Source organism: Ictalurus punctatus, chromosome 12 (genome assembly GCF_001660625.3).
Source record: "Ictalurus punctatus breed USDA103 chromosome 12, Coco_2.0, whole genome shotgun sequence".
In the NCBI taxonomy this organism is placed as follows: Eukaryota; Metazoa; Chordata; class Actinopteri; order Siluriformes; family Ictaluridae; genus Ictalurus; species Ictalurus punctatus.
The window spans coordinates 10,931,961-10,958,705 of NC_030427.2; the positions used below are offsets into that span (position 1 = coordinate 10,931,961).

General features: G+C 39.7%; 3 protein-coding genes across 5 annotated transcripts; 2 read left to right on the forward strand and 1 right to left on the reverse strand.

The window, feature by feature from the left end:
• The first annotated feature begins 426 nt into the window (after positions 1 to 426).
• hmox (heme oxygenase) lies at positions 427 to 2,673 on the forward strand. Its single transcript, NM_001201145.1, is given in 7 exon segments — positions 427 to 505; positions 688 to 742; positions 938 to 1,049; positions 1,195 to 1,410; positions 1,594 to 1,866; positions 1,991 to 2,078; positions 2,168 to 2,673. Coding segments are annotated over 6 exon segments (864 nt in total). The 5' UTR covers positions 427 to 505; positions 688 to 689; the 3' UTR covers positions 2,290 to 2,673.
• Positions 2,674 to 6,408: 3,735 nt separating this feature from the next.
• On the forward strand, positions 6,409 to 9,892 carry LOC108272926 (heme oxygenase). Its single transcript, XM_017481790.3, has 7 exons — positions 6,409 to 6,533; positions 6,732 to 6,786; positions 6,866 to 6,977; positions 7,091 to 7,306; positions 7,414 to 7,686; positions 7,824 to 7,911; positions 7,999 to 9,892. The coding sequence occupies exons 2-7, from the start codon at positions 6,734 to 6,736 to the stop codon at positions 8,118 to 8,120; spliced, it is 864 nt and encodes a 287-aa protein (XP_017337279.1). The 5' UTR covers positions 6,409 to 6,533; positions 6,732 to 6,733; the 3' UTR covers positions 8,121 to 9,892.
• Positions 8,764 to 26,674, reverse strand: LOC108272924 (target of Myb1 membrane trafficking protein). Of its 3 annotated transcripts, none has more exons than XM_017481788.3 (16): positions 26,454 to 26,674; positions 20,230 to 20,314; positions 19,955 to 20,033; positions 19,163 to 19,312; positions 18,876 to 19,010; positions 17,918 to 18,049; positions 17,661 to 17,777; positions 16,989 to 17,122; positions 16,525 to 16,567; positions 16,212 to 16,326; positions 16,010 to 16,085; positions 15,594 to 15,669; positions 14,734 to 14,802; positions 13,467 to 13,526; positions 10,946 to 10,988; positions 8,764 to 10,855 (listed from the first exon to the last, which is right to left on the reverse strand). In XM_017481788.3, the coding sequence occupies exons 1-16, from the start codon at positions 26,503 to 26,505 to the stop codon at positions 10,716 to 10,718; spliced, it is 1,506 nt and encodes a 501-aa protein (XP_017337277.1). In that variant the 5' UTR covers positions 26,506 to 26,674; the 3' UTR covers positions 8,764 to 10,715. The 3 variants fall into 3 exon arrangements, with proteins under 3 accessions (XP_017337277.1, XP_017337276.1, XP_017337278.1); XM_017481787.3 differs by having other exon boundaries at positions 16,212 to 16,329; XM_017481789.3 differs by lacking the exon at positions 14,734 to 14,802 and having other exon boundaries at positions 16,212 to 16,329; positions 26,454 to 26,673.
• Between the last annotated feature and the right edge of the window lie 71 nt (positions 26,675 to 26,745).

Below are 26,745 nucleotides of genomic sequence, written 5' to 3' on the forward strand. Positions count from 1 at the left end.
TGATTAATGTGCAATCCAGCCAGCAGAGGGAGGATGCGTGGACAAGCTAAACGTGAGTAAGCAGTTCCTCCACTTTCAAAGAACAAGTAGCAGAACTTTGCCTACAGCATAAAACACAAGAAGCCATATGTGTATAATGTTTAAAGAGCATTAAATGGTCTTCCTGCTTCCATTCTCAGTCTGGAGAATGTTGTGTCATGGTTAGTCCTGATCCCGCCCTCTCTTCCTTTCCCTCTCTGTCAGTGTTTCTCCTTCTTGTATTTCACCCAGTGTGCCATGTCATGGTTAGCTGTAGGTCCTCCCTCTTGCTTTGTTCTGCTGGCCTGAATGCCGCTTCCTGTTTTCACCATGCTGTGAGTATAAAAGTGGGAGGGAGCGAGAGAGTGAGTATAAAAGAGGCAGCTGCAGAGTGAACTCTACAACCTACAACAGAGCAAAGAGGTTCTCTTCATAGAATCAGGAAAACTACACAACTCTGACCGGAAACTATTCAAACACTATCTGAGTGAGTAAACGTTTTAGTAATGATTACTTTAAAATGCACTTTTAACTTTTGCTCTACGATCACTGAGGGTTCTCACATATTGTCTCCATGAGATGTTGTAATATTTGTATTTTTTTTTTTTTTTTGCAAATATTATACACTGCAGCTGTTCTCAGTAGCTGCTCTTATTGTTTTCTTCACAGAAATGGAAGCAGATAAGCAGAAAGTACAGACTGAGAAGGTTCAGGTCACAGACCGGTAAGTGCAAAAACAAATCTCAGATGTTCACACTGCATCTTTAAGCTACAAGAACATAATCCGTGTAATATGACCTTATTTAATCTTTCCACAAACTAACCAAAATGGACAAACAACTAGAAGTGTAATGATGTGTAGTTAAGAAGGTTGTGTATAGGTATTGAGGTTAACACAGCGCTGTATCTCTCTCTACAGTGATCTGTCTGAGCAGATAAAGGCTGTGACTAAAGACAGCCACGTCCGAGCCGAGAACACAGAAGTGATGCTGGCCTTCCAGAGAGGAAACATCAGCCTGCAACAGTATAAGGTTAGCCATCTTCCTGGACCTTCTCAACACTCTCATCCCAGTTACCTTTAAAATCCGTCCTCGGTTTACATTGTGAGAATGTCCTTGATACGACTCTTTAAATACGGCTCAACAGTTAATATTCTTCCCCTGTCTCTTTCCTCAGCTCCTGTTGTGCTCCTTGTATAAGATCTACGAAGCTCTGGAAGAGGAACTGGACAGGAACGCCTCCCACGACAGCGTCGCACCAATTTACTTCCCTCAGGAACTGGCCAGGATGGAGACACTCAAGAAAGATCTGGAGCACTTTTATGGTCAGGACTGGAGAGAGAAGATGACCGTTCCGGCTGCTACACTGAGATACGCTCAGAGATTGAGAGAGGTACTACAAATAGTTTTTACAAACAAGCTGGTTTTGTCTACATATTGAAAGCCTCTAGAAGTTTCCTATGCTTGCACTACACTATTACTACAAGTGTAGCTGGATTCAACCCTCACTATATACACTGTTGTGTGATTTGGTACCTTATAATTAAATATACATGTTGCTTCTCTCTCATTCCAGATTGGTAGCGAGCATCCTGAATACCTCGTGGCTCACGCTTACACTCGCTACTTAGGTGACCTGTCAGGTGGCCAGGTGTTGGGCCGAATTACCCAGAAGTCTTTAGGACTGAAGAACGGAGAGGGCTTGGCGTTCTTCACGTTTCCCGCCGTCAGCAGCCCGAATCTGTTCAAGCAGCTGTACAGAAGCAGGATGAACAGCATCGAGCTGACGGAGACGCAGAGGGAGGGAGTGCTGGAGGAAGCCGTCAGAGCCTTCGAGCTCAACATCCAGGTTAGAAACCTTTTCAACTTCACACGGATTCACTTAAAGGATACAGTACATTCTGGTGGAAGCCGTTCATAAGAGTGATCTCTGCAAGACGAGGTAACACCGGCGTGTGTGGGTTGTTTTCCAGGTGTTTGATGAACTCCAGAACTTGGTGAACATCTCAGAGAAGAATGAGTTGAGGCAGAGACATAAAGAACACAACCTCAAGACTCCAGGTAAAACAAACACAAACACAAGCTGCACAAATACAGCAATCTTTGTCTTATCCAGCATGTTAACGCCTTGACTGTCTCTCTTTCCTCAGATGTCAGAGTGAGCCAGAGCTCAGCGCCATCCTCCTCACTGTCGTCTCCGTCTCAGCTGCTCAGGATGCTGCTCGGAGTGTGTTTAGCTCTGGCAGTCGGAATGGGAATGTATGCATTTTAAATATTACGGCTGTGTAACATGTACAATACTGTATAGTCTGCAAATGTAGATAAAGTTACGAGTTGAGGTGAAATTCCCAGATCACAGGAAACATCTCAGTACACTTCCAGAATGCACTTTTATGATAGGAATATTCTGGTTCTGTTTTGCACACTGTGTAATTATTATTATTGTTGGACTTGTCGATTGATGATTTCTTAATGAGAGGATCAAGAAGATAATTGTTCAGACACACTGTATTACCGGGCTTATGTTCTGTACTGAATACAGCAATCCATGGGTAAATGTAAGTAAAATGTTCAATACTTGTAAATATTTGCAGAATATTAAAATGTACATATTTTGCCGATTTTTATCCTTTTTTAAATAAATTAAAATTAAACATGGAAGAAAACAAAAACAATCTCCTATATTGCTCTTTATTTGCATACATCAACTGTGATCTTATGTTATAATGGAAATATGGGTTCACATGTAACAGGAACTGATTTTATTATTTTGGGTGGCCTGCTAGTGGACATCCAATAAGAGGACAAAAACAGGCTTTAAAAGTCAAATGTCCCTGACCAGACACAAGGGCAGTAGGCTCAGTGGTTAAGGGTCAGTACTAGTGACTGGTCGATTGTGTGTTCAAATCCCAGGACTGCTAGAGACACACTGTTGGACTCATTAGCAAGAACCCTTAGCTCTCAACTATGCAAGTATATGATCTGCCAAATGTCAAGGTAGGTGTAAAAAGAAAGAGGGGAAAATGAATAATTTAGTCATTTAAATACTCTTGGGTTTGCTTAGCCAGGTTTGATTGTCCACTATAAAACCTGGGGTCTGTTGAGCATGCATACTACAGTTGTAAAGTCAAATCTCTTAAAACTGCTCTTCCAGCTACATTTTTGACTGACCTACCAACAATGGCTGCTTTCACACTCGGCCTTTTTTATCAAGTGCCAGCACAAGACATATGGAGGACAAGGTGGCAATGAAAAAATGAAAGATTTGTCTTGTTCCTGAGTGAATCTACAGAGAGTCATGACATCTTGAAACAAAAATATAACGGTGGCTTAGTGGTTAGAACGTTCGCCTCACACCTCCAGGGTCTGGGATTTGAGTCCCGCCGGGGCCCTGTGTGTGCGGAGTTTGCATGTTCTCCCCCGTGCTGCGGGGGTTTCCTCCGCCAGTCCAAGGACATGCATGGTAGGCTGATTGGCATGTCCAATGTGTCCGTAGTGTATGAATGGGTGTGTGAGTGTGTATGTGATGCGATGGATTGGCACCCTGTCCAGGGTGTACCCCGCTTTGTGCCCGATGCTCCCTGGGATAGGGTCCAGGTTCCCCGTGACCCTGAAAAGGAGTAAGCGGTAGAAGCGGATGGACCAACTTGCCTATATTTGGGACAGTCACACAAGCAGACCTGGAATCCAATAAGCAGCTACAAACACCTAATTCAAAAACTGTATATTAAATAAAAAAAATTTTTTAAAAGTTAATTCATGGGAAGTACACAAAGGTAGACAGGTACATAATCCAATAGGAATATTTAAGAGTGGAAAATCTATATCAAAATCACAGAAAGATCATGCACACAAAAACACTAGGAGGCTTAAAATTGCCTGGGAAGACTTGAACCTGGGTGGTTAAATCTGAATTTCTGTTTACATGACAGAACCCTGCCCAGTTATCCAAATTATCCAAGGACCAGGTACTAACCTTGGGTGTGAGAACAGGAACGTCAAGACAGCCTCAGAGAAAGTCATCAGTTAAAAAACTATACGTTCCACTTGAGCACACCCTTTCCAGTCAAGAAGATTGGAGGCTCGAAGCACACCAATCATCACCTGAATGTGACCTGGACTTCTTGTCCTTCCATAACACCCTGTAGGATCTTCCAGGGAGGTGCGCCTCAAGGCATCTGAGTGCAGTTCATGTGATGGCACATTGGGTTGGCGAGGGTGGTCAGGACAATCCCCTGTTTTACCAGCAGATAGAGCCAGTAGTCTCAGAACTGAAGAATTTCTGTCAGCTCTTACAAACACACTTACATCCTCTTGCACAACAGCAGTCTTTATCCAAAGAAAGAAAGTATTTATTTGTTACATATAGAGTACATTAAAGTACAATGAAACTCTTTGGTGTCAGCCATGATATGGCACCCTTGGGGCAGAGAGGGTTAAAGGCCTTGTTCAAGGGACCGACAAATGGCAGATTGGCAGGACCAGGTCCTAGCCTTGGGTGTGAGAACAGGAACATCAAGACAGCCTCAGAGAAAGTCATCAGTTAAAAAACTACACGTTCCACTTGAGCACACCCTTTCCAGTCAAGAAGATTGAGGCTCGAGGCACACCAATCATGACCTGAATGTGACCTGGACTTCTTGTCCTTCCATGACACCCTGTAGGATCTTCCAGGGAGGTGCGCCTCAAGGCATCTGAGTGCAGTTCATGTGATGGCACACTGGGTTGGCGAGGGTAGTCAGGACAATCCCCTGTTTTAAAAGCAGATAGAGCCAGTAGTCTGAGATCTAAAGAATTTCTGTCAGCTCTTACAAACGCACTTACATCCTCTTGCACAACAGCAGTCTTTATCCAAAGAAAGAAAGCTTTTATTTGTTATATGTACAGTACAGTGAAACTCTGGGGTCAGCCATGATATAGTACCCTTGGAGCAGAGAGGGCTTGCTCAAGGGACCAACAAATGGCAGATTGGAGGTGCTTTGGAGGTACTTGAACCCCCAGTCTTCTGATCAGTAACCCATGGCCTTAACCACTGAGCCACCACTGGTCTGGTCAGCATTGCAGTGGATCAGGAGTCTAACATGGAAACACTGATCGCAAGGCAAGAGTACATCTGAGATTGCAGGGCACCATGCACACATACATTCACACCTAAGGTCAATTTAACATAGCCAGTCCACACACAGGAAGGGTTTTGGGAGATGGGAGGAAACAATGAGAACCAAGGGAGAACATGTGAAACAGCCTAGACAGCAACCTGAGCTCAGGAACAAACCGAGGACCTTGTAGGTGTGAGGCAGCAACGCAACCTGCCCTTATGTAAATTACTGAAATTCAAAACTCAAAATGATAGCACCCCTTATGGACACTATAATAACACCAATGTTCATAGATATAACATAAAAATCATTATGTCAAATGGTTCCCCAAAAGCATTGCATGTTAACCTTAAACATACCATGTCTTGGACCATTTAGCTTGTTAAGAATTAATGTTTGAATGCAAGCTTTACATTATATACAAATTCCCTAACAGGACTATGCACTTTTCCCCAGTGTATCAATATGAGTAAGCAATTTAGGTCCTGTGACTGAACTAAAAGTCATGACTTCAGGGAACACAATGCCCTAAGTCATGGTTGGTTCTGACCCCTCCCTCTCTCTTCACACTGCCTATTTACTCTCAGCTTGAGGAATCTTGTGTTCTCTGGACACTTCCTGGTTTAAGCACAATGCCATGTCATGGTTATCTGTAAGACCGCCCTCTGTCTTTATTCTGCTGGCCTGAGTGCTGCTTCCTGTTTCTCACAGCTTGGAAGTTAGAGCGATTCCTCTTCTACAAATGCATGTCAATGAAACTTTTCATTGACTCCACTCACTGTGCTATTTACATTTAAATCACCATAAACCTGCAAAGCTCTTCTTACTTTACCAGCAAAGTAAAAAGTTCACCCATACAAACTATTACAGCAAATTATTGTAAGAATTTGTCCAATCATTTTATTTTTAAACCACAGAGCTGCTGAATTAGTGATCTGTACCAGCAGCTCCGGCATCTAATCCTGGCTGTAATTTAAATAACCGGTTTTATTAAATCTTCACATTCTAATATGTTATCATTACTTTGGCAAATTGCTGTTGTATATAAGGTTGCATCACACCCTTGTTGATTATTTTTCTATAACAGAACGTCCCCAAGCGTTTTACTTACTTATCAAAAGTCTCGAGTGATTTTGTGATGATTTTGTGTTGATATCCAATCAAAACTTTTGTCCAGAAAATATTGCAACACAGCTGCTATGAAGAGTACAGCTTTTTTGCGACATTAGCCAGGACCTACGTCATCTACATACAGTACCTGCGCAATCCTGGAACTTATTATTTACTGGCAATGAGAGAGAGAGTGAGAGAGTGAGTATAAAAGCAGGAACATCAAGGACTACTCCACAACTAAAGCAAATCTGGTCTCAGGAAGAGGACAGCTGACCTGAAAAACTTCACTGAGACCGAACATTGAGTAAGTAAACAGAAATTTCAGTAATTACTTTTTAAACTGATTTTAAAAATCAACTTTTAGAAAGACTAACTTCCCTTATGAATCGTTCCCATGCTTTTCCACTGTTTTTTTGTTTTGCACAGGTTATATACTTCCGCTGTTCTCTTCAATACTAAAGAAGTTACGGTCGCTAATTGTCTTTTTTTTTCCCCCTCACAGAAATGCAAGTGGTTAAGCAGAAAGTTCAAACAGAGAAGGCCCAGATTACAGACTGGTAAATAAAACGATATACAACTAGAGGTTACATAGAGGTTTATACTGATGATTACATGAAGCTGTATCTCTCTCTACAGTGATCTGTCTGAGAAGATAAAGACTGTGACTAAGGAAAGTCACGTCCGAGCCAATAACACAGAGCTGATGCAAGCCTTCCAGAGGGGAAACATCACTCTGATTCAGTATAAGGTGAGTCATCCTCTTCAAAATGATCTCCATCTGCGTTTAAAATCAGATCCTGAAGTTTCATCTTTTTGGACTGCTTAAATTGTTTTTAATAAATACTCAATTTCTTTCCTCAGCTCCTGTTGTGCTCCTTGTATAAGATCTACGAAGCTCTGGAAGAGGAACTGGACAGGAACGCCTCTCACGACAGCGTCGCACCAATTTACTTCCCTCAGGAACTGGCCAGGACGGAGACGCTCATGAAAGATCTGGAGCACTTTTATGGTCAGGACTGGAGAGAGAAGATGTTCGTACCGGCCTCTACATTGAGATACACTCAGAGATTGAGAGAGGTACTACAAAACTACAAGTAACATTTTAAAAGCACACTTACAGTCTACAATTATAGCTCTCAATCCCAGTGCTCTATGAAACCCCCCGGATTTCTCTCCTCTCTCAGATTGGTAGCGAGTATCCTGAATACCTCGTGGCTCACGCTTACACTCGCTACTTAGGTGACCTGTCAGGTGGCCAGGTGCTGAGCCGTGTTCCCCAAAGGTCTTTAGGACTGAAGAACGGAGAGGGCTTGGCGTTCTTCATGTTTCCCGCCGTCAGCAGCCCGAATCTGTTCAAGCAGCTGTACAGAAGCAGGATGAACAGCATCGAGCTGACGGAGACGCAGAGGGAGGGAGTGCTGGAGGAAGCCGTCAGAGCCTTCGAGCTCAACATCCAGGTTAGAAAATGTCTTCACAAAGATTCACTTTAAGATTATAGTACATTTTGTTAGATCTTTTAAGAAAAGCTGTTTATATGATTATGAATCAAGACTACATAACATGCATGTGTGTGTATGTGTGGTTTGTTTTCCAGGTGTTTGATGAACTCCAGAACTTGGTGAACATCTCAGAGAAGAATGAGTTGAGGCAGAGACATAAAGAACACAACCTCAAGACTCCAGGTAAAACAAACACAAACAAGCTGCACAAATACAGCAATCTTTGTCTTATCCAGCATGTTAACGCCTTGACTGTCTCTCTTTCCTCAGATGTCAGAGTGAGCCAGAGCTCAGCGCCATCCTCCTCACTGTCGTCTCCGTCTCAGCTGCTCAGGATGCTGCTCGGAGTGTGTTTAGCTCTGGCAGTCGGAATTGGAATGTATGCATTTTAAATCGAGTGACTGTATTACGTGTTTTAATTTATTTATTCGACTCAGCTAGTTCAACTCACTTTGTATAATGCACCAGATATTAGTGATTAGTGCTAATTTTCTTTCTCTAAGCTGTTAGTGGGTGTACCTTATAGTTTGTCTTTCTTTAAATCATGGTGAGAAACCAGAAACACAGAGTAAGGTTTAAAATGAGCCCGGGTTACTACATTATGTAACAAAGTAGGACAGAAAGTCAGTAAAAAGTTCTTTCCCACCCCTGTACTTCCTGTAAACACCTGGAAGACATAATTTCCAAACAAAATAAAAAATAATAAATAAATAGGAGTTCTATGTGACTGCTTAATATTACTTAATACGCTGCAAAGATACAAGTCATTCATTTCTCCTGTCAAGAAAGCAACTCCTGTAATAAATGGCATCAGGATTTTCTAACTCTGGTGCAAAAACAGTCAGAAGTCAAACAGCACTTGACCCAGCATCAAGAATATTTAGTAACAGAAACCGTCGGAGATGCCCTCATCATCACTGTTTTGTGTTTGAAGGTTGGTAATGGAAACCATTTACTGAGCCACCAAATAAGAGCATCCTGGTTTCTCTGTAATCTCTACATTCCTACAGTTTAAACAAAATAAACAGTCAAATGTACAGACAAGCACAACATCTTTTTAATTTACCAAACATCAATCACAATATTACCTTAGATCGTGGTCATATTAATATTCATTTAGAATCCATCACAGATGTACAATAAATTAAACTTAAGAGTTTGACAGTACAACACAATACAACAGTCCTGTAATCTACAGGTTATTCATTCAAATTCAACTATTTCAAACAGAAGTACATCGCAGTGTCACTCATCACATAGTTATTTTTCTACACCTCATAGACCAGAGAGCTGAACTGTAATCACAGTAAGGCAGTTTAGTGAAGTGATAGCCAGTACGTAAGACTGACTTAGAGCGATCAGAACAAGACAAAACACAGCATAAGTGAGTAAGCGCTTTAGCAGTGCAACAGAATTAACAGTAACAACTGTATTATTAGTCATGGAATGAAAAATGATGAAAAGCCCTAAAATTAAATTTGGCAATATATATATATTACACCCTCTTACACACAAACACCATCATGTTAAAAATTAAAAGCTTCCCACAATATGACACCTCTTAAACACACCGTCAAACTATCATTTTGGTTTGATAGTGTGTGTAAGAGAATATGTGTATGTGTGAGAGAGTGCGTAATGGTCACGGTTTCTGGCTGACTGTCTTGTCATTGAAATTTTCAGATTCCCCTATCCGCTTGACAATGTGTCAAAGAGTGCGAGTGCGTGTGTGCGTGTGTGTGTGTGAGAGACAGTATGATAGTTTTTGAGAAGTTAGAATTATAGCCTAAAGGGCATCTCACAGAAAATCTAGGAACCTATGATTTGTCTAACAACAATCAACTTTCACTAGCTTCCGATTGGGGCTTTATACTAAATAATATTTTATAGATATTCTACAGCTAGACAGCTCTATCTGCTAATTAATAAACCCACAATTTAGGACATTAGCTATATTTACATGAAGTTTAGTAATTTAGTAATAGTAAATAAATAAAAACATTAAACTGATTAAACAGGTTGGAAATCCTTTTAATTATCTGATATAGTGAACTGTTGAATCCGATTACTTTCAAATTTGGAATATTTGCATCCGGTCTTTCGTGTATGGCATGGGCTGATGTTGCAAAGGACAAATCATTTAACCTGCTGAAACCTCCCCCCCCTCCCAGAACAATAGAAACCATCACCGAAATTCAAATGGTTTCCACTACAAATACCATTACAAACCATCAGCTATCCATTACAACCATTACCATTATTGGTCCTTAATGGTATCCAGTAGAAGGGAGAACACCAACAGAAGGCAACAAGTTACCAGTACAGAACCACAGGGACCATTACAGTTTCCATTAAAACCAATACAACTCCCATTATAACCATTACATGCTCTATGAGGGTTTCTATTGTGTTTTTTTTTTTTTTCCTTTTGTCTAACGTACATTTGATGAATATATAATTTGTTGGAAAAGACACAACTGAAAACTTGTTTTTTTAAAAATAAAATAAAATAATCACCTAATGCAAGCTACATATTACGAGGTACTTCTTGTTGTTATTGACACTAAATCATGCTCTTTGCATATGCACACGTTTTCTTCAGATTACATGCAACCTATGTAAACGAAGATTGCGGAATTTAGGCTATGGTGTACATTCTTCTGGGAATGCATAATCGGAAATAATTCATTTGAGTGACAAAAATCTCTACATGTAAACAGCCACTGCTGGTTAGTTAGTGTGGGGGAATTGTGCATTTAAATACAGTAAAGCGGACACAAAACATTTTGACCTTTTCTTCAATGGCTTTCTTACAATTAATCTTTTAGTCATTGGATGAAATGATCATAATGTTCAATGAAAAGGCACGGTACACACAGCAGTTCTGTACAAAAAGCTAAAAAGGCAGTTAGGTGAAAATGGCCACTTCTAAGCAGTGCATTTTGTGCTACCTGTGTCTCTGCGCTTCCTCCATTAACCTGAGTGTGTTAGAGGGTGAATAGTTGATCCTGACTGCTCTCCTGTTTCTGTGCTGATTGTCGAGGGTTCGCAGGAGTCGTGGAGCTTTTCTGCACAGTAGGGAGGTGTTCCACTGCTTTCGCCCTCTGTGCTAAAAACTTGTCAAACTCTGTCAGGAAGAGACCAAGATCCGGTTATTATGTGCGTGTTAGCGAAAGAGAGCACTAGAGAACGAGAGAAAGAGAGCGCGAGAGCTCACCTTCACTGGTAACACCATCTTCTCCATCATCATAATCATCATACTGAAGAAAAGGGAAAATTTTATATTGGTCATTTAGAACAGCACCAAAGGTTGGAAACAATTTAACGATCGTTATAAGATCCCAAGAAATCCCTTTTTAAAGATTTAACCACTGTTTCTTGTAAGTGAACAGCCCATGCTTATGCTTAAAAAACGTGTATTTTCAAATTACAGATGGAACTGAAAAAGAATATGTTATTCGGAATGAACAGATTGTGTTTTTAAATCAGATGTAAATCGGAGGAAACTTTTTTCTTTTTCTTTTTTTAAATAGAGAGGGCATCTGTTTCATAGGGCATCTGGTTAAGACTAGAAGGGGATCCTGGAGAACTCAACAAAAAAAGTCACACAAGCAGGAGGTTTTTAATCTTTGTACAGGCATAATCGAGCAGTCCGATATGAAGCTCACAGGACAGATCACGTTCGTGACACTGTGGCAATGCACTTATGGCGCTTTTCCACCGCACGGTATGGTTCGACTAGACTGCTTGCTTTTTGGGGGCTTTCCACTGTGGATAGTACCTGGTACTTTTTTGAGTACCAACTCATTCGAGGATCCGAGCGAGCCGAGCCGATACCAAACGTGAGCCACGCACTGAGGGAGAAGGGAATTCTCCTTAACGAGTGGTTCTGTATTGTGCCTGAATAAATTCGTCATTTAATACATACTTTGCGTATGGTAATATACTATCAATTGAAAATGATGCATCATTTATCTCATTATAAAATTACAACAAAGGTTTCTGTCTTAGATTTTTATATCTCGCTTGTTATTGATTTCCAAACAGACGTTTATCGAAGTCACTCCTGTCACGACTGAATCTAGCTTCGTCATATCGAGCGCTACGTAGGGTCTAGAACGCCGTTATTTTACATCCTTAATAGGGTCCGTGTTCAGTGAGCAGGAAAGGCATTTGGAATACGGCCTGACCGTGTATCTGTACGGGGCTTCAATAATACAGCATTATTCCTGCATGACCGGCTCCCACGTTGAGGCAGCACTAAACTGCAGTGGAAAAGCAAGCTCAGAAAAGTAAAGCAAGTCGAGTCATGCCGTACCATGCAGTGAAAGAGTGGTTTGACGGCATCAATTGTAAGGGTCATGATGGTTGAAATTAGGCTACAAGTTTGATTATATTTTAGAACTAAATTCTAACTAACGAACTAAAACATCACAGGAATGCACAAACAAAAACAATACTTGTGTAAGCGGATTTAAGGAGAAAAAGAAAAGAAAAAAAAAACAGTCCTGCACACATCTCTAGACCATGTTTGAACTGGAGTGATGTAGCTGAGGTTGAGGAACTCACAGCCAGAATTCACACAACAAATCTGTCAGATTTATGCCACGCCCACTTCAGGTTTAAATACAAATACAGGGAGAGTCACTGTGTTACAGCCCCATTACAAATGTAATGATCACACTGATCTGATGCTTGACTGAAGGCATTTACAACAATCCCATGTATTATTGTTACTCACATCAGACATTTTGTGTGTTTATGAACATAATCTATGATATTAAGTTCTTCTTCAGCTTGCATTCATTTTTAGGATCTCCAGATGGTGCCAACACACTAATATAGTCTTCTTTGATTCTTCTTCTCTCGCTTTTCCAGGAGGTCTATAGATTTATGGTTGTGAAGATTATATTTACAGCAGAAAGGTTGATGACCATAGGTATGCTCTAATCTACATTAGGAATACAGCCAAGAGCAGTGGAGGCCCTGTCTTACAGTGCAAAAGTTTGAATTCCCCGTGGTTTTTCTGACTTGGGTAAAGAAATTTCAGAATTTCAAAATGTTAAAAAAAAATAATAATAATAATTAAATGCGGGTGAATCCTGCAACAAAGCAAAATATCAACTACAACAAAATATTTTTTTGAAAAGGTTTACCAGTGCCCTCTGGCTTGATTTAAAGAAGGTGACGTTTGACATCTACCAGATTTACAACATCGATTTAAAAAAAAGAATAGGTCAAGATTTGGCCAGCAATCTGTCACAGTTAGAATGGCTATGCCAGGTGTGTTAGTTATTAAGAGCGAGAACCAAAAGTGTTCCAGAGGATACAAAATGAGTTGGAGGCAGTTATTTATCTTCATTTTTCCCTAAGGGTATGCAAACTTTTGCACTTATTTTGTGCCTTAGGTTAAAGTTTACCTGCCACCCCTATCCGACTGTACAGGAGTGACTCAGCCCAATTTGGGTTTGTTTAGGTGTCTCCCCCCATTTTTCACTTAAATTCATGTCAATCTTTATTTCGTTTTTATTTCATACAATCCGACTGTAGGCAGGTCCCTTCCATGTGATTTCCAAATATTAAATTAATTCTCTTTGACAAGAGTTCAGTCTGCTATGGCGCCAGCACATGCAAATTTCCAAAGGAGATTGCCAGTGGTGCATAAAGGTCAAAGATAAACTGCATGGACTGCTTAGGGTGTAATTCATGCAAGTAAGAAAAACAAGGTCCAGAATTACCGTTTCTGAAGACAACCACTGCTCAATGTCATCCATAGCAGTACTCTGTGGTGCTGGTATCTGGGGGGGAAAAAAACCCAAACACAATAATATAATGAGATGTCTTGACAAAATGTGTTATTTATGATATGTTGCAATAGTGGTTATATGAACAATCATGATTTAATCAATTATAGATCAGTAAAATGAACACTAAGAACTGTGCAAGTCTTGATTTTCTGACAACCATTGACAAACATTTCATGCAAATCGCTAATGACACACTGTTCACTGATTCATCACCACTCTGCCATGCAAACAGGGAAACAATCACGCCTCATCATCGTATGAAAGATCAGTCTGTGAAATCTCTCTCCTTTCTGAAGTAATATCTCTAGCCCTGTAGCTAGTCTGTGTTTCGATGAGCTGCCTGCAGCTCAAGAATTTACATAAATCCATGTGATTGGCTGAAAAACAGGATGTGCTGCAGTCCAGCTGGCTCATGTAATACAGTTTCAACATATGGAGTTGATTTGGGCGACAGTGAAGGCTTGTCATTATTTTCAGTGCAGTTGTGATTTTTTAAAATCTACATTAAGATTCTTCAAGTTTAGGAGGCATTATTATTACGTAATAATTGATTCCATTTCTTGAATACTTTATTTCTACCAATGATCTGTGTATTGTTTTGAGCGAGCGCAGGATCAATCGCAGAAGATGGATAGAGGAGTATACTATACAGTATAGTGTACACGCTATATAACCAAAGGTATGTGGAGATCTGGCCATCACACTCATGTGCTTCTTAAACATCCCATTTCAGATTTAGTCCCCCTGTGAGGTTAATAATAACCGCCACTCTTCTGGGAAGGCTCCACTAGATTTTGGACCGTGGCTGTGGGGATTTGTGTTCATTCAGCCATTAGTGAAGTCAGGTGAAGAGGCCTGGGGTGGAGTCAGCATTTAAGCTCATCCCAGAAGCTTTCAGTGTGCAGGCCACTCGAGTTCTACCACACCAGCTTTGGCAAACCGTGTCTTCATGGAGCTTCTGGACAGTGGCACTGTCATGCTGGAATGGGTTTGGGCTCGACCCCTTAATTCCAGTGAATGGAAATAGTACTGCTACAGCATATAAAAGACATTATGTACAATCATGTGCTTCCAACTTTGTGGCACCAGTTTGGGGAAGGACCACATGCAAATGTGATGGTCAGGTGTCCACAAACTTTTGGATATATAGCGTATATAGAGAGCATGCATCCTAAAGCTCATCATCGCTGGAACCCACCAGTGTCTCACTGTATATCCACTGAGACTGACGACTCCAGTCACCTGCCTCATCCTTCTTACACTCATGCTGGCACACACACAGACGCTGGGTTAGTAAGTTAGTGTAGCACTAAAAAAAGCTGTTGGTTAGTCCATGAAGTAAGCATTAGAATAAACAAAAATTACTGGATCATTCATTGTTTTTCTTATTCTAACTATTCTGAAATAGAGATCCATCCTCCTATACCCTAAAGCAGCAAGCAGTACACGTGTGCTATATTTGCTCCATGATACAGTTTGAAAACTCAGTATACACAATACAGTTATTATAAAGCGTGTTTTGTCAAGTGCACAACTATGACACTGATTTGTAGAAATTCGCTTCTGTTACATAATGCAAGTAAACATTTTCACAAAATAAGGCTGTGTTTTTGCCATTATCTAAGGCAGCAGCAGCTTCCAAATGATTGACTATCGTTTTGAATTAATGTCACGACTCACTCCATTGGCTTTGTTTTCGGGCTAACCTTACAGCTGTCAGCTTTCAGACATGCCTTTTTGACAAACGTCTGGGTTCGGCAGAATCGATTTCACACTTGTCTGATTGTTAGAAACATAACTGAGTAGGTATTGAGCACTTATTGCACCATATATGGAAAGTCTCTTCTTATGAGATTATTACATCTAATCTGATGCTAAGGGACATCAGATTATAGTATCTTTCGTCACCGATTTTCCTTCCCCCCGTTTTTAACATGACATTCTTTGCACGCTGACTTTAAACATTCATCTCACATTTATGTGGAACAAAAAAAAAAGAGGAAAATAATATCATTAACACTGTATTTGTTAAAAATACAGTTATATATACACACTGACCCCTGCTGTGACCTGGAGCCGAGTGTCCAGCGCTTCTGCTAGCCCCTCTACTGCACCAGGATCCTCGTATCTAACACTGCACACACACATACACACACACACAAGCATGTGAGAATGCAGGTGCACTGACATACACACACAAGCGCAAATCTTGATCTTAAAGAAATTCTTGAAGAAGCTTTAATGCACCAAAGTCAAATCTGTTGAGTATGTTTAATTGATTTAGGAAGCCAAAAAATGTAAATGTGCTGCACAAAAGTGCTGCACTAAGTCTGATTGTATTGTTTTTTTATCAAGTCTACTATGCTTGATTCAACTCATTGCCGAAGGATTCATCTTTATCTCGGAATGAGAGTATAGAAATTTACTACTAGGCTGGGATTGATAGCAGTGGGTGACTGTAGTTGAACGCTTACCTCTTTCTCTGCTCAGCCAGTGAACTTCCTCTCGTCTGAGCAAACATATCAAATTCTTCATCATCATCTCTTGCAGCTAGGAGAGAGACAGAGAGAATAATGAATACCGAAACAAAATTCTAAAAAAAATTTAAATAATAATAATAATAATAATAATAAAAATGAACACAACACAATGAATTCATGTACAGAACTCACAGACCTGCACTCATTATGGGATTAGATGTAGGTTGGGTCACTGGCTCGCTGACAGGTGGAAGTAACGTCTGATTGGCTGGTGCTGAAACCGAGCTAAGGTCGATAAGGTTTCCTGCCATCTGCTTCAACATACAAAAAAAAATCCCAACATCACAACAAAAAATTCGTAAACATACTACGTTAATTACTGTAAAAGCAATTGATGATCAATATAGTATTTAAGAATTTGTAAATATACCAAAGAAACCACAATTTTATGATGCTTTTATTAATAAATGCAGCATTAGAGAATTTGAAAGGTGAACTGTAAAATTTACTTGTTCTGTGGGTGTTCTTTGGACTGTGCTCAACCTTTCAAACCTTAAAAAAAAAAAGGGTCATTACACAATGATGACAAGATTTTACTTTTATATATGTTCATCAAACACAAACGTAAACTATGTGTGTGTGTCGTGAAAGTGATCTTCACATTCAAGAAGTATTCCTACAGTCACAATTATTCTGTGACACATTCTCAATCTGAGTTCTGTAAGCCACATAGTGCACTTTGTAAAGTACTAGGACATTACTTGAGATTTAAGCTTTGTGTGAAAGAGATTGCATTGACAAACAGGATTGAGTAATGAAAATGAACCAGAAACACATTAAGAATAAATGATGACTGTGCTAGCCATAACTGGAAGCAACACAAAGGTCTCCTTTGGTTTTATTCCAATACGAGCTCCTAGTGTAACACTAAGATTTTCCTGCGTGGTTCAGTATAGTGTAAATTTGACAGTACCTCTCGTAGCGTATGAAAGCATTGTTAAGATCATCGTTGATAATGAGCAATTCTCCAATCAGCTCTTCCTCACACAGACTGGGGATCAGCTCCACTACTCGATTCTGCATGCTCTTACATACTGAATACAACTGCTACTCACATGTACGTGCGCACACACAGACACACACACATACACGCACAGAGGGAGAAAGAGAAAAAAGAGAGGCAGAAAGCCATCAGGTCTATGTCTGTTATAGAAACAATTTTTGAGCTTATCCCAGAAAGTAACAATAGAATGACTGTAGGGTCAGGGAACTCAAAGAGTAAAATCATGAGTCAGTAAGGGACTGAGAGGATGAGTGAGAGGAGAGTGTGGGGGTAGACGAGTGAAAAAGTGAGGGCGTCAAGGCATAAAATAGTGATTTAGTAAGTCAGAAAGTGAATGAGGTGGTGAAGGGGTGATTAAGTGATTGAGTGAGTGCATGAGTGGCTGAGTGAGGGAGGGAGTTACTTTGTGAGGAATGAAAAAGTGAGATAAGAGGAGTGCTTACAACGTATTTTTACTCTGAGAGTGACTTGTCTCAACAGAGCGGCTTGATGAGTGAGGGAGTGGTCAGGGATTGAGCTAGTGAGCTCGTGCATGAGTCAGATGTGAGAAAGTAAGTTAGTGATGCACAGAGCCAAACATACCTGCAGTAGCCCTGTGTCTGCTGGTGAGCTCTCTCCTGGTCTGAGCTGGTTCAGCATCTCTGTCATTACCGTCAGGTTTCCCTTCACTAGGTCCAATTCTGCCCTTAGCTTCTGTTTCTGAGACACACACACACACACACACACACACACACACACACACACACACACACACACAATTCATTACAGTGCAAAAGCTGCAATCATTAACAACACAGATATAATTATAGCAAGAAGTAGGACACTACTTTTAGTTATACCTGTTCAGGTGAGATAGGTGCAGGTGCGCCGTTTGTCTGGGGAATATGTGACGCCTGTGTGCTTTCCACATTGGCCGTGTGCATTGTGGGTACTGCAGCAGGTGGGGCAGGTGTACTGTTTTCCGGAGTGCTCTGGGAGAGGCCACAAACCAGACAGATTTATCTTTCTCAATAAAACAGACCAAAGTACATAGCAGAGCTGTTCCAGATAGCTGGACTGGAAAATGTTTTTGTTTGTTTGTTCTACAAGCATATTAAGACTTGCATCGTGCAACTGATTCGAGTTTTGAGATGAACTCTTTCTAAATGTTCTACTGATGTTTTCTAGATCTACCTACAATAACAGATTTAAAAAGGTATCTAATGTAACCTTTGACCCATAGGATGTTACAGGCACGTCGGCTGAAGCCAGGAACAAGCAAAAGTACGTTTGGAAAGGAAGAGAGACGAGATGTGCTGGAGAAATTAATGCGCAAAAGAACATTAACGTTGAAACGTATCGAGACGCTTGAGAATGGTGATGCAAAGTTGGAACTTTTATTGCTCAACTGACAACTCTGAAATACATTCGAACAAGGGGTGGGGATAACAACAAAAATACTTATGTAGACGTTTGCTGTCTACACCAGATTATAAATTGAGCATTCATCTGAAGCTGTTTTATCCCTTACATATACGATTAGACCTAGAGGTAAGAGGAATTCTTTACGATAACACTATCCCAGTCTGACATTCCACCTGCTAGCAATGTTTATGGTTCATGAAAAGCCATAAATTTCCCCTGTTTTTATGACAACAAAGGTTGCTGTAACCTGCGTAATATGCTTGCATTCCCTGTTTTCTAAGAATTTAAAAGTGCTCAGGATATCGCACCGAAAGGTGCATTCTGCAAAGGCACAGTCCTGTGGAAGATTAAAGTCCAGGGAAATATAAACAGTCATACACCGTAGGGATTTACCCTGATTGGGGTGTGTATGGGCGACAGAGCATCCAGGTCAGTCATAGGAAACTCCAGGCCTCTCTTCTTCAGATCGTCATACACACACACCACACCACATAGTGATGGAACATTCCGGAAAGCATCAGCCCACGCCTAAGAAAGTCAAACACGGGGCGGAAAATACGGCAGATTGAGAGATTTTGCAGAAATATCATTTATACTAATTCGAAATGATCCCATGTTTAATTCCCATAATCAGCCCAATAACAGTGCGCCTTTGTGTTGTGCTGAAATTCAGAACAAACCTGAATGAGGCTTAAGACTCGGTCGTGTAAGACCATGGGGGGATTGTTTTTGGGGAGAATGGTTCGGACCAGCACTCCTTCTACAAAGTCCCGGGTGCACACGTAGACGTGAAAACGATGGCCGCAGTTCTTCACGCACGTCTCGAGAACCTGGGCGACAACAACAACAAAAAATTTTTAAGCAGCATAGAAAACAGACTTTCTGAGGCTAAATTAGTAATGTACAGTATTTTGCTAAATATTCAATATTAATAGATGCAACACAAAATGTTTAAATGATTAAAATTGTTAAATACAAAATAATAGAACGAAGTGCAATGTTAAAAACTGGAAACTTCATACTGAAATATCAGAAGTTCATCGTTTTATATAGTATTACTAACACATTCAACACAATATTTAATATAATATAATCTATCATTTATTTAATATATTTGTTTGGAATATGTTTAATACAAAATATGATAATATACAAATTATTCTGATCATTTGGAAGCATAACAGTTTAACTGAAGTTCACAATTTTATATGATATTAAATATGAGTAAACTTAATACAAGGTTTCATTTAAAATAATATATTGAATATAATATAGAATGTTACAATTTTGTAAAACTGAAATGTTTAGAAATGTTAAACCAGTTTGGAAACTGGTTTAACTGAAGTCCATCATTTTCAAATGAACAGAAGACATAAAATATTTGTAGTTGTTAAAGACTTTTTGAACAGAGGGGAAGAGAAAGTTTAAAAATAAATGAATAAATAAATAAAGATATAAATAAAAAATCTTACTGTCAGTGCCAGCATGACCTCTCTGAAATTTTTATTTCCCACAATTCGCTTCTTTATGGCTTTCATTGCATCTTTGGGTCTGTAAGCACACGCATTAAAGGAGTGTAAATACGGTCATTTAACCACATTATTAAACACACAGAAGGAAATGATGAATACAAGTAAGATTCTTTTTTTTTTTACTTTGTCTTGCTAAAACAAATAAATGTAAACACTACCAAAGATTCAATAAGAAAAATGAATGAACTGCAGTTCTGTAGCCGTTAGTGTCCTACCCTTCATCTGTCTCGTTGATGATGTCACAGATTTCCATGTTCATGCCCCAATTCTCGCTCTCTAGAGAGCCCCTAGTGGCTTTCTCTGCACAAACGCACAAACAACAACGGCCGGTGGACAAATCAGACGTACTGTGTTCCAATATTTATTAAACCAAAACACATTTATCATTTCGTTATGACTGACATCCGTTTAAATCGAAATAAACCTGAGCTTGCGAGCATGAAGCGTTCGAAACGTCAGAGCAGGACTGAGCAATTATTCACATGGAACTTTGCATAACATGGTGGCAATATCCTTCATTCTGTCGATTGTTTATTTGTTTAATTCATTAGTTATAGATTTAGAGTCTGATTTTGAGACCTGTAGCGAGTAGTTAAGTATACTAAAATGAAGTATGTCAAAGAAAAGGCTGCTTTCTTACAATTCAAAAATAAAAAAAAATCAGGTACATTAAAGCTAATTTGCTCTTCAATCGACTGAATAATCGTTATGACAATACTGAAAAAAATACAAATAGGCTACAATTAACATTATAGCTTGTTTGTCACATCCTACATGAGAGACTTTTCACCAAACAAAAAAAAATTGGACTCATTAAATATTAAAAGAGGCAGAGAATTTTCTGGAAAATAACCAAATATCGACACAAGCCATATTAGATACCTCTCGCTCCACTGGTTGATGTGTGTAGATATGATGTGCTCTTGTATTTGAAAATATGTGGATATGTCTGTCTTAGCCTTTCTACTAATAACTTACCTAATAAGTTCTTTACCCATTATGGGGTGTGGGTATGGTTGGTGGAGGGAGGTAATTAAAATGTATATAAAATATATTTATTTTGGATATTTTCTTGTTTTTATTATCTTCCATGTTATTTCAATAAAAATATGTTAATTATTCTTTTTTAAAGACAGAGAAACCACAAACAGATGGTAAAATTCCAGAGAAACACTCCTACGATCACGTACTTCAGGCCTGCAGAAAGGGAGCCACTGATTGCGTCAGTACGCGCTCCACTGAGCCAACAAGTCTACTTCTGAAGAACGTGGATGTCTCTGCTGCTAACAAATCTAGTCCTTTGCTACTCATTTATACGCCTACAAACATTCAACCACTCGATCTTAAGATATTGCACTAACGCGGATCTCGAAAGAACGCACAGTTAAACCTGAAAACATATCAATTCCTTCAGAATTTCACAATTGTGCGATCGCAGAAACGAATAGAAACTCTGCAATATTCCAAGGAGCTTGCAATTTTTCAAAATAACCACAGATTTGGGGAAAGACGTGTCATGTGATGTGATTACTACGCACATTCTGTCAAAGACCTCCTTTGATTCACGTGAGTCGAACATGAGTACAACTAAAAGGTCTCATTTACCTACAAACATCACTGCGAAAGACCATGCAAAACTATTCCATGCAAAAGCAATTTTGCCAATCCAAGTAAATAAAATTTTTTTTTTTTTTTTTTTTTTTTTTTTTAAAGTACAAAAATCTCTACAGGTTGCATCGAAAAAAGAAAAAATACTCGAGGACATTTCTACAATACATAATGCCTATTATGAAATATAACTTAGCTAACAAACTGTCCGCAAAACAGTAGCAAAATAAACAAACAAACAAACTACCGTTGAGTTTGACAGGACTTTTTTAATGCCTACAAAGACCAAGAAGATTAAAGGTTTTTTTTAATTATGTAAAATCAACTGCATACATGCAGTACCATTTAATTTGTAATTCTTATTCAAAATGCAACAACAACAAAAAGACATGAACATACCAATGATATCTCAGAACAGTGCATCGTGAAATCATTTATCGTGATATCGATATTATATCGGTATGTCACCTAGACCTAATACTATAGTGGTATTTATATGTTATGTATTGGGGAAGCAGGATCAACCTGACAGCCGCTGACACAGTTTATTTAAACAAATACGTTATTTGTATTCTCCTGGCAGCCAGTAAAATCTTGACTTAAATGACAGCTCCTTATCAGAACTTTCAGTTTAACCAGTCCATGGCTGATTACTAGATGGATGAAGATGTTGGAAGTCTGTACGAGCGCTCATGTGATTCAAACCATCATTCACACGAGTTCCTCCCAAACCTCTACTGTGTGGGTCTTTATAATTCACAAGTCCCTCCTTCTCCTTCTCTCTCTCTCTCTCTCTCTCTCTCTCTCAGCATTTTCATGTGACTGTCAGCTGGCCGTGCACACGTTCTCCCTGAGCAGCTCCAAGCATTTCTGACATCAACGTGAACATTGAGAAGGGTGTGTGAGAAACAGACTGAGGCTCACCTTAAATCTAATAGCAGTACTATTGGATATGGATATATACACATCATTAATAGTACAAAACAGGGGTGTAGGAAGAGTTATATAGGTAACTCTATGTCTAAGACTGTTTTGATTAACTACTGAAGGATACAAGCATGCATATATATAAAAAATATTTATATATATGTACATTTCAATGGAAAACATTGTGGGCAGGTAACAAACAAAAAATAGGCTATAGCCGCAGGAGCAAACGGGATTGGGCGAGCTTTCTGAAGGAGGCGGATAGGGATTGGTCAAGAGATTCTACATCAGTGGAGAGGATTGGTCCACGAGCATGTGGGAGTGGGAGGGACTGTCCCGTGCACACCTCTAGTGTGCGCTCTGGATCTGAAAAGATATGAAGCTCTTCTCGGCCAGACAAATAAAGTGCTTATGCAAGAACAACCTTCAGCACAGGAGTGTCCAGAGTTCAGAAGAATGCGGTAATTTCCTACTGAACAAGTCCAAAATGAACATCTAACCTTTCACAAGCGACCGAAGAAATGCGGGGAAGTTAGAAATGATGGGTGGAAACACCTAGGAGTCAATATTTCACTCTCTCTTTAAAAATATAGGTATCAGCCAATTATCATAAATATCAAACAAAAATATCTAGATGCTTAAGGTAAATGGTGTACATTGTGAAAACGTCTGGGTTACGCATGTAACCCTGTTTCCTAAGAAGGAGGGAACACCCTCAGCGTGAAGCTCACACAACGTTGAGTTCCCTTTGAAAGGGAACAGGGTTACATGCCTAACCCAGAGGTTTTCACAATGTACACCATTGTTGTTTTCACAAAATCTAAAGACCTAAATATTTACCTAGTGTGCTTTCATCAGCTGAGAGGTGACCAAAAATGCCCTCTTTTCAGAGCATTCAAAAACACAGACTTTATTTAAATTGCAGAAAAGATTTATTTGAATAAACTCACTACTGACGCATGGCTGAAATTACCATACAGAACAAGTGAGTGCGGCACACGAGGTGCATTTACATCCCTCAAAACTTCTGCTTGTATTGAGGTGAGGAAAACCTGCTGTAAGTCTGACAGACAGAGGAGCACTCAACTTAAATAATACAAAATGAAATGTCCAAAAACAAACAAGATATAGCACCTTTAAACAACACCCAAAGATGATGAATTAGAAGTGACTTTATCTTCCTTATCTGTTAAATTTGTGTCAAATTACGTACAGGACAAGGTTACATTTGATTCTTGCTGCAAATTGAAACACCACATAATGACACATGTATTCAAGGGTCAGAATATCTACAAATGCAGTCTGTGTTGCACTGGATCCGGAGCCTATCCCACGAATGCTGGGTACAAGGTATGAATACATCTTGGATGAGACGCCAGTCCATTGTACGGCATCTTTACACACATACTCACACACTCATTCACAGCGCGTGGCAATTCGGAGTCGCCATCCACCCGCTGGGATTTTTTTTTTGGAGTTGGGAGGAAACTGGAGAACCAGGAGTAAGGCGTGCCATGGAAGGACACGTAAAACACTGCACAGACAGTAAACCGAGCTCAGGATTGAACAGGGGACCCTGAATGCTACCAGCACCATGCTGCCCCAATGCTACTTAAATTGAATCACCATGAGCTAGATAGGATTCTTTACATCGGCATGAATTTCACTGACGTAACAGACATATGAAAGAGGTGTTCTGAAGTCAGTGTGGAGGTGGCAAGGCTTTTCTTTATTTGTAAGAGTGGTATCTACCACCCATGTGGCTGCGGCCTTGGGATGAAATGATAATTGACTTGCGAGCTAAAGCAGGTGTCCTAGACCTCCATATGACCAAAGCTACCTGTACTGTATCTGCACAAACATCAGAACCGGCCTACAGCACTGAATCGGTCCACGAGTGATAAGCGCAGACCAGTCCATATAGGATTTCATGCAGGGTTGGTTTTTTTTGGTGATTGTTGGGGCCCAAAATGCTCGATTGTGCTGCGGCTTTTTTTGTTCCTTAAAAAAATTGCTGAGTTTTTTGTAGGGTGTTTTTTTTTTGCAAAATACCACTGGAATTGGTGAAATAGCAATCACATGAAATTGTCTTGCACAGTTTTTTGCAGTGATTGTTGGTAAATGAGACATTTTAGCTGTACTCGTGTTCGACGCACGTGAATCGAAGAGGGCTTTGACTGAATGCGGCTCAGGCTTAATTATCACTTCTATGCAGACTATACTCGGATTTATATTCACTCGAAGCCTGGTCAAAATGCGGATGTTTCTTTTCTCTCACATTGTATTTCTGAGATAAAAAATATGGCTGACCCAAATCTTTTTATGTCTTAACAGTGATAAGACTGAGGTTTTGCTTATTAGCGCTCCTCATCTGTGTTGTAAATCTGGTGCACTAATGTTAAATGTAGCCGGCTCTATTTTGGAGTTCCACACTAAATTATAAAATTTAGGAGTTATATTTGATTCAGGTTTGTGTTTTGACCCACACATACAATATACTGTCAAGAATTCCTTTTTTCCATCTCAGAAATATCGCTAGACTTCGCCCTATGCTATCTTCTCCTGTGACTGAAAGTCTTATCAACACTTTGTATTTTCTCGTATTGATTACTGCAATACACTTCTTGCTGGGTTTCCTAAAGCCACACTAAATAAATTGCCATGAGTGCAAAATTCTGCTGCTAGGATCCTGACTGGTGTCAGGAGAAATGAACACATCACTCCAATGCTGAAGTCCTTGCACTGGCTCCCGGTCAGGTTTCACGGTGATTTGGAAATCCTTATGTTCACACTTATGCAGGCACTGCATGTTCTGGCGCCTCAATATCTGTCTGATCTCTTAACTTTATATACTCCCAAGCATTACTTGCGCTCCTCTCATGCTGGTGACCCGGTAGCGATGTGTATGGGACAGAGCTTTCTCATCCTATGCTCCTACTCTTGAATACACTCCATGCTCATGTTAGAGACGCACAGAAGATAAGCGCTTTTTTTTTTTTTTTTTTTTTTTTTTTAATCTAACCTAAAAACACTTTTGTTTCGTGGTTAGCTTTTTCTTGATGGTTTTAAGCATTCAAGTCTGTTTTGGGTTTTTTTCTGTACGCTTTGTGTTTTTATCCATGTATTTTTTTATCGTGTAAAATGCCTTGAGAAGCTGTTTTAAAGGCGCTATATAAAAATAAAGTTTATTATTATTATTATTATTGGTCAGAAGGTGTTGATTAAATTCCTACAACAGCAGCTCTACAACAACGCAGCTTAAACAGCGTGTTACATAAATGCGTGTCATTGTTAATATGATGAAGTTTTCTCCGAGAATTCTGGAAGGAGTCTCCAGTGTCAGAGTTCTGTAACAGCCAGTGGTAGCTTTATTTGCGACACAGGAAAGTCTTCAAAATGGAGGACTTCTCAGTTTCTCAATAACATAACCAAGCGGTGAGGGGGGGTGAGTCTTATTCCTCATAGAAACATGTACAAAATATCAATAGCAACCGTGTTTTCTGTTCCCTAATGATAAAGACACAGCTGTGGGGGGAGAAAAAAAGAGGGAGGAAAAAAAAAAAGACATGCAGACTTTTAAAAACTAAAGTAGTTTGACAGAGATTATTCTAGAGTAAAGCACTTTAAATACACAGTCAGTCAGGCGTATCGTTACACTGGACTGCTAGCACAAGCTTTCACTTTGTCCACCCACACAAACGTCATAAAAATATAGACATTTGAAGGGAAATAAAACACACAACATGTACATATAGCTCTGTAAAGTCTAAAATGAAAGAGTCGTAAATGAGTAACAGAAACGCCAGCTTGGCTACATTCTTGCTAACCGTTTCTATTAACCGACAAATCAGTTGCAGGAAGTTAAATGTGTTTGTTTGTTTCTTTTAAATAATAATACACTCACGGATAAGCTGGCCAACCGGAGAGGAGAACGGACTCCCGATGAGAAAATCCATGTTTGTTTGGGTTTTTTTTTTAAATTATTATTATTATTTTAATTCAGACTATCAGTTAACAATATTATACACATGCATAGATATTTCTTTTTTGTGTTCCGCAGTGTTATTTCTACTGGTCTGAACAGCTCAGGAGAAGAGAAGCGCGCGCACGAGAACTGAAGCGTGAACGAGCGGTCACGTGAGAGAGAGAGCGCGCGCGAGAGAGCGAGATGAGGAAGTAAAGCTCACATTGGATCC